Genomic DNA, 7,966 nt, shown 5'->3' with positions numbered 1-7,966 from the left:
CAGCATTTGGTCACTGCTCAGTTGGTTCTGTATGAAACTTGTGGTTGCCACTTACATTGACAGTGAACAGAAGTGGTGTTGCTAGGGCTGTCGGGCATTTGAGACACATGCGGTGTGGACAAAGAATACGGTGTTGTAATCTAGCTGTCCTCACCCTCTACACGCTTGGGGTTCATTGATTCCATGAATTCTAATGACGACAGCCCCCTAACAGCAACACGTTAGCTGAACATGAAGTAATTTAATCACAAAGTGTGCAAGTATAGATGTACTAAAAGCATAAGTTTTTAGCCCTAACTCCCACGAGTGACCAAAATCTTATTTGTCCTGTACCAATGCCAAATTAAGCATTAAGGTGATGAGAATAAAAGAAATGATCACCAACTAAAAGATTGAGTATCAAATAAATTCCCCTGGCCTGTGTTAAAGGAAACGTATGTAGAACAGTATGGAGAAGAAAGATACTGATGCTGCCCCAAAATATGGAGTGCAACAACTGACTTCATTGCAAAGATATGCCTAAGCTAATAAGCAAGTGTAAAACAATAAGAAAGTGGAAAAAGAACCATCTCAGTGAAATCAAAATACTTTACTGAAAGCAATTTTGTTCCCCAAAAAGTGCTGTTAAAAGATTATAAATACTGTACAGGTAATGAGGAAAAAACCAGGGGTTCCAAAACAAGCCAGTGACCACCAGAATTCTGCTGGCTACTCACCAACATGTCGCTGGTTACTCTGGTCAAAATAATTACCTTTCAATGGACTTTTCATGGACACCTACTTACAAACATTTTGAAACCCCTGGAAAACAATGTATCCCTTCAAAATTGTAAGTGCCTGAGCAGCTGGCAACTTGCAATGGAAACCAAAGGAACCCCATTTCATTAAACAAGTAATTAGTTATGAGACAATAAACTGCTACAAAGGCACACACAAGCAATAGAAGTAAAACTCAGGTATTTTATAACAGTACTAAATTTCCAATGACATTAACAATTGAATTTGGTGGTTTGACTTAATTTGCATAGATTTCAAATGGGTCTTAATTTTTCCCCGCCTACAAACTCACACAATATACTAACCATAATAAACACTGTAGACAGGTAACAGAAAAAGTATGTAATAAAGAACGATGCAAGTGATACCATTACTACTTCTAATGATAAAAAAAATTTGGAGATAATTAACTATATTTGTTTTGTGAATCCTGAGTATCAAGTGGGTGGGTTCCTGTAACACCACCATACCAGCCTTAGGTTATCAAAGAATCTAAGGTGACAAAAGGGCCTGCCTCACACCAAACAGCCTGACCTGTTACCACAACATGGACCCACTTGCACCCCGCCCAATCCAACAGCTACATTTTGACCCAGAATTCCTTCAATATTCACCAACTAGCTAATCTAGACAAGGAAAACCATAGCTACAGCTGAATCTTCAAGCAATTTCTTGATTAAAAGCTACAGACTTTAGAAGAATATCTACAAATACTGAAATAACTGGACAACACTGTAAGTGAGAGAAGCCACACTGTTATTCCACGTTGTCATCATTAAAGTGGCTGTCAGTGTCATTTGGCCTAGGTGAGGCACTGCGAGACTTTTGCTCCCTCTCCTCCTCTGCCCTTGGCCTGTCTTCTTCAGCTTGTCTCCCTGTTTCTTCCCTTCTTTTATAGTCTTCTTTCTCTTGCTCTTGCTTTCTGTCAGGACCAGGACTTGCACTTCTAAAATTAAAAACAGCTCAATAACCTTTCTGACCCTAAACAAGTTTACCCCAGAAAGAAGACTTTTTGCATTTACAATAGTAACTCTTCAAACCTTCATGTATATCATTGTGAAATACAAGCCACATACAGTAGCACAAGTCAAATTAACACTCTGGGCCTTGTTGATCACAGGGTAGATAATGCAAACCCAAAATACAGACAAGATGGATTGCTAACCAGTGGATAGGTGAGGAAAAATAATTATACTTTGCCATCCACTGGAAAGAGATTTATCACTGAATAGTGTTAACCACCCTCCAAACAACCAGGGGCTGCTGTACAACACAGAAAAGTTTCATGAAAAGGATTCACCCTCACCTTTCTCTAGTGATTTTCTCTTCACTTTGACTGCGTGAACGGCTCTTACTGTGAGATTTTGAGTGAGATTTCGATTTTCTGTCTTCATTTGATGCAGAGCGTCTCCTCCTGAAACATGGGCAAAAAAAGGGAGACAAAATGATGGTGCCTCTTTCAAGCTCAAGGTCCATACTGTAAGTTGTAGACTAAACTATTTGCACATAAGTTTATGCCCTAAGTGCAACAGTGTCACAAATTCAACTGAAAAAAAAACCAAGGTTCCATAACTTACAGTACAGACCAAAAAAAAATAAGGTTAGTAAGATATTTATTATATCTCAAATAAAATTTTGAATTTAGCAGGCTTTACAGTGAAATACGGTCCACTAAAATGACCAATCAAAATGCATGTACACCTGTACTCACTGAGAAATAATGTACTGTAACAAAGCATTATGGTATGAACCAATTTTGCTTTATTTTACAAGAATGTAAAATTAAATTTCTTAGCAATGTTGAGGTGTTGCGATGAACACAACCTTTGAAAGGTCTACAGTACTTTCTACTTCACAAACTTATCTAACCTTGGAGACTGAGATCGACTGTGACTGCGTCTTCGTTTGGGTGAACGAGAACGGGAACGGGATCTAAAGAATTAAATTGCAAATGAATGTAATTAGTTAAACATTCAATTGATTATTTTCAAAAGAAAACAGATTTTTAAAAAATGAGCTTCCGGAGACAAATAAATGAAAGGTCACTGAAAACCAGAAATATTTACAACATGAAAGAAAAAAAAATTGCTCTAAGCTAGGGTTATTCCTGGGTCTCAAATTTTTTCAGATAATTCCAGATTTAGTCTAATCTAGAAAAAGAGAGGTTTTTCCATTTATTCCTCTTACTTACAGCATATTACTACTGAAAAAACACCTCATATCCCAGCCAAGAATCGACATTTCTTGCATTAATAAAACCTTTCATACTTCATCTTATGCAAACATGTCATTTTAGGGAGGAAAAATATTTTTTCTCATTCATTTGACGAAATTTCAATGTATTTTATTTTGGAACAACTCCAACAACACAAGAAAATTCCTGCTTTTTTCCATAGTTCTATTTTAAGCTCAAGAGAAGATTTTAGAAACTTACAATCACCTGTGTGTTTAGGTGGTTAGTTTGCTCTAATTATTAGCCAAAAAGAAACACATTACAGAAAAAAGGTAGCTTCATCTACAATGCTAGAATAATCAGTTTACATTTTAAAGGAAATGATTCGTGAATGAATCTCATCTTTACTTTACAGCCATACATTGGCATCAAATTTTATGACCACAAACAGGTAATTAACATAAAGTCTAAACTTTCACAAGTATTGAATTTTAATCTGTAAGGTTTAAAAAAAAATTAAAGCTGAAGACTACCTTTAATTTTAGCAGAAACTCAAGGAGAAAACCATCACATTTATCAAAGTCGAAACATCAGTAGTTAAAATAAACATGTCAGAGACGACAGCTGACAGAAGGCAAAGGATCACACAATCTAATTAACAGTTTATAAAATTATTATTTTGTGTTTCTTTTATTGTGAGAGACAGGGTCAGAAATTGCAATTAAATGATCACCAATGTGACTGAAAATTGGTTATACACAACCAGAATTTCAATGCTTGATGCCAGCAGGCATCATGCAAACAAATGTCAAGAAATAACACATTTGCCATTTTCTCTTACTGTGCTTTTATACACTCAACTGACAACCCCTCATTCATGACTAAAAATGTATTTTAGGTCAATAAGGAAAATTTGGGAAACTTTAAATGTTTGTTGGAGCTGGAAGGTGAAAATTTCGCAAAAATGACTTTTTTGGCTACCAAATTGTTCCGTCTGGCAATCAAAACAGAGAAGTTTAATGGCTACTACACACTCACATGAAAAAGTTAGTTTTGGACCCTGCAGTCCCGAATCTTTTGGCAAACTCACACACAATTAAATACCCTGTTGCAAGCACAGGCAATTAACATGACTACCGGTAGTTGCATTTAAAAAGAAAAACAAAGGGATCAGTTAACACAACTGCATTAGTGAGTTAAGCCTCTGTTCCTGGAAGGCATCAGTATCACCTGAATTACCTCTCCACTTTTCACCCTCACATAAATAATCTCTTTGCTTTTCTCTAAACATTTTCTAATGTGCTGAACAGGAGAGTTTGTCTTACTTCAAGAGCTTCTTTAGTTGGCTGATCAATTCCTTTATTCTCCTGACCTTAATGTTTGATTCAGGGGTGATATTGTGAGGAGAAATTAAATGCTAGTCAGTCTTAGAGGTAAAAAGGTTAAGTATTAAGAAACCAAATTAATTTTAAACTGTTATCCATTGCTTAGACTACAGATCTTAGACAATTTGCATTTCTCAGCATTTTTCCTTTGCCCATCTGTAATAAGACTGAGATGCATGAATCACGCTACTGTGGAAAAGTTTGTACTTACTGACAAAAGTAACAGAAGTGACGCTGTGAAGTGCGCACTAAGTTTGTCACAAGGGAAGTGATTTGTTTAAACCTGCACGCTCGTGGGTAGAGGCTAAAAGCATAAAGCTTGTAGTCGGAGAAGATGGTTGAACGCATGACGCTCGTGGATGCCGCAGGGGAGAGTAGAGTAGAAGAAGCACTCTCAGGGTGGGTAGAATCACCTCTGAAGGTGTAGGCGACGCACACCGCATGCCAGTTGATTTCACAACTGACGCAATATTTACATAATCCTGATATATGAAACAACAAAACTCTGTATTATTAGTTAACAGTGTCTTGTGGGAGATATTTCCAACTTGTCACATGCTATCTACAAATATTTTGATATGTGATACAGATGATTTAATGAAAAAAAGCTTACATCTTTGGGTACACTAAACTTTGGGTTGCTTCGAGGGACTCTGATCGAAAAGAATAGACTTCAGACCTGAGACTTTCTCGAAATCAGTTCTACTTTCGGAGGAAAAAAAAATGTACGTCGATTAAAGATTGAAAATGAAATCAGCTCACTTAGCTTGCCTATGGTTGCCTTTGCTTCAGCATAGAAGTTACTCTTAAGTTCCACTTTATACGTGAATACAGGTCATATGGACAAGATTTCGATTACTTCATGGATGAACGAACAACCTCTTGTGGGTATTAACTTACCGTGGACTGCGTGATCTGGAGCGCCGCCGCTCTCGATCGCGGTCTCGACTTCCGCCGGGCGGTCGACGTGTACAAACCCGAGCGTAATGTCCAACCCTTCCACAATCAAAGCATTTCTCCGTCAGTCCAAGCCGAGCAGCTCTTCCGCCACGACTAGGACCTCGAGCAAGTTCTACACGAATCCGTTCTCCACATACTAACTTTCCATCCATTTCACGGATCGCGTCGTCAGCATCCCGTGAGTCTTCATACAGAATGAAAGCAAAGCCTGGAGGATTTCGAGCGACCCATACGTCGCGAAGAGGCCCGTATCTCTCAAACTCACGTTCGAGTTCTCGCCTGGAACCCTTATTTCCCAGATTTCCGACGTAAACTCGAGTCATTTGGAAGCGAAATGCAAGTACTCCAAAAGTAATCCAAACAAAACCTTCCGTTCAAACTAAGCGAGTGTGAGGCAGGTGAAGCATACTATCCCAAAGGCCTTTACGTTACACACGAACTCCCGGATGACAAGCTTGGTATCCAGGCCAAAGATGGAGGACGTACTGGAAGGAAATAAATTATTAGACGATTTGGCATGATATGTGCTGATCTTCCCAACTAAAATGGAAGACGAACGAATTGCTGCTCTTATGAAATATGTACGTGGAGAAATAAGCTTTGAGCAGTGGATTGAAATAGGAGGAGGTGGATCGGGCGAGGCAGAGACAGAGGATATCGGCCTACAAGATGTCGAGGAGGTCGGACGAGAGGAAGAAAGCCAAGGACGAGCAGTGGAGAGTGAAAACAAAGGCGAAACTACTGGCAAGTTATTTTATTTTAATTTGTATTTATTATTGAAAATAACACTCTTTTTTACGGTCCTTTGATGTAATGCCCCACGCGATCATGAGCAGATAGACCCAGTGAGGTGGGGTGAGGGAGAGTGCGGGCCATAGCACCCAAGCTCCCCTCCCCCCCACCCCCCATCAACTTATGCCCTGTATTTTACTGTCATAAGAGGTCTTAGTAGGAATCAATGTTGAAGTTATTCAGAGGTTAGGGGAAAGATTTCTTCGTAACGCCACACTTCCTTGTACATGTAGTTGTTTGATAAATGTAAACAATGGTGAAAGCAAAAGTTTACCTTGAGGCTACAGCTATGATGTACTGTGAAAACTTAGGTCAGGTGATGACCTGCTGTGAGGGAAGTTCATGTATACTACACAAAGCAGCATGCCTGGTTTTGTTTTTCAGATATGATCACTGTTCTTGTATCAGAGCCAATGTTTGCAAAATTGGCAGAAATTGGATCCACAGAAGCACCAACCACAGATCTCCCAGGTGAACCACATCATGTTCCTGATAGTGATCCAAATGAATGCAATATAGAGTCACAGACGGCATCCCAGCCATCAGTTCGAATGACAGATCTTTTGCTTCAAGGAGCTGCAGCAAAAAGTGCCAAGAAACATGGTGGTACTGGTGTTGATGAATTCATGGAGGAGATTCCTGTCCAAAAACGGCGAAGAGCTGGACGTCGTAAATTGTACGAGTTACCTCCAAAATTAAAGAAAACCATGGGTCAAGCTAATATTCTGTGGGCTAGAGGAGAAATTGAGAAAGCTAAAGGAATCTGTATGGAGCTTATTCGACAAGGTACTCAATAAATTATAAATTGCAAACATAAACCCTTGAGAGAGTGACGAGCATCTAATTTCTCCTAACAGTATCATCCCTTAATCAAGCACTAAGGTCACAAGAATAAAGGAAATTATCACCAACTAAAGAAGCTCGACTGAATAAACAAAGTCTCGTTGTCAGCACCCTAGGAAATATATAGAGATTAGTAGGGAGAATATGTATACTGATGTTAGGGTGTAAAGGGCTAAGTACAGGTGTGTAATAATTGTGGAGCTTAAAAGTTTTGGATCAATATCAGTACCTGGGCAACTGCCCATCTACCCCTCCCCTAACCCAACATTAACTCTAACTTGTTATCAATTGACTGTTGTTGAGTTAGGGAGGGGTAGGTGGGCAGTTGCCCAGATACTGATATTGATCTAAAGTTTCTTTATTTTGGTATTTTTAAAATACTTCTCTTTAGATGTGCAAAGCTTTGATGATATGTCCAAAAAATTGACTTTGATAAAGCTTCACCTTTATGACTGCTAAGAGTTTATCTTTTGGGTTCCTTCACAGCCATTCCTTGCAGGTTCCTACAACACATATGTGGGCTTCATCCTTAAGAACGCCATTGAAGGAGACCTTTTATCACTGTTATGCACACCTATGTACTATTTCATTTCATTAATATGTAGCTGCACTGTAATTGATGCAACCTTTTTTTTTTCATGTTAATATTTTGATCTGAATAACAATTTTCAGTTCCAAAGTGTTCAGAACCTTTCCAGACCTTAGGAATGATGTATGAAGAACAGGGAGACCAAGAGAAAGCACTGCAGGTATTGCTGATAGTAGGTTGGCTGTTCGGTGATTTGATGGAAAGAGTCAGTCTCAGATTAAACACAATTCCTTTGTTATAGGTTTGTTACTGATCTCTTTTCATTTAACCTTTTGACTCCTAAGAATGACAAGCATCTAATTTCTCTTTACCTTATCACCCTTAAATCACACAATAAGGTCAGGAGAATAAGAAAAATGATCACCAAGTAAAGAAGCTCTTGATTGGTAAACAAATTCTCCTTGTCAGCTTCTTAGGGAATGTATAGAGAACAGTTTGGAGAATATG

The 7,966-nt window shown here is 38.6% G+C and overlaps 2 protein-coding genes across 3 annotated transcripts in view; one reads left to right on the top strand and one right to left on the bottom strand.

The window, feature by feature from the left end:
* Positions 1–940: 940 nt before the first annotated feature.
* On the bottom strand, positions 941–5,703 carry LOC131777981 (serine/arginine-rich splicing factor 3-like). Its single transcript, XM_059094352.2, has 4 exons — positions 5,236–5,703; positions 2,647–2,709; positions 2,084–2,191; positions 941–1,723 (listed from the first exon to the last, which is right to left on the bottom strand). The coding sequence occupies exons 1-4, from the start codon at positions 5,616–5,618 to the stop codon at positions 1,534–1,536; spliced, it is 744 nt and encodes a 247-aa protein (XP_058950335.2). The 5' UTR covers positions 5,619–5,703; the 3' UTR covers positions 941–1,533.
* LOC131777980 (general transcription factor 3C polypeptide 3) overlaps positions 5,538–7,966 on the top strand; it is a 16,236-nt gene continuing 13,807 nt past the window's right edge. For both annotated transcript variants that reach the window (XR_010715815.1, XM_059094351.2), the window contains exons 1-3: positions 5,538–6,039; positions 6,472–6,873; positions 7,603–7,679. Coding sequence is in view for 1 of the 2 variants with exons in the window: in XM_059094351.2 (XP_058950334.1) it covers positions 5,841–6,039; positions 6,472–6,873; positions 7,603–7,679 (678 nt within the window). In the remaining variant the exon portion in view is untranslated. The remainder of the gene's footprint in view (positions 6,040–6,471; positions 6,874–7,602; positions 7,680–7,966) is intronic.

This window comes from Pocillopora verrucosa, chromosome 12 (assembly GCF_036669915.1).
Source record: "Pocillopora verrucosa isolate sample1 chromosome 12, ASM3666991v2, whole genome shotgun sequence".
Lineage (NCBI taxonomy): Eukaryota > Metazoa > Cnidaria > Anthozoa > Scleractinia > Pocilloporidae > Pocillopora > Pocillopora verrucosa.
The sequence above is the reverse complement of the archived record's forward strand: the minus strand, read 5'-3'. Positions and strand labels throughout refer to the sequence as shown.

Bases quoted from the DNA above. Each gene is read 5' to 3' on its own strand.
- LOC131777981 (XM_059094352.2), bottom strand. From the start codon at position 5,618: ATGACTCGAGTTTACGTCGGAAATCTGGGAAATAAGGGTTCCAGGCGA. The intron at 2,710-5,235 runs GTAAGTTAATAC...TTAATTCTTTAG, and splicing joins TCCAGATCACGCAGTCCACG to ATCCCGTTCCCGTTCTCGTT. The intron at 1,724-2,083 runs GTGAGGGTGAAT...TTTTAATTTTAG, and splicing joins GAGAAAATCACTAGAGAAAG to AAGTGCAAGTCCTGGTCCTG.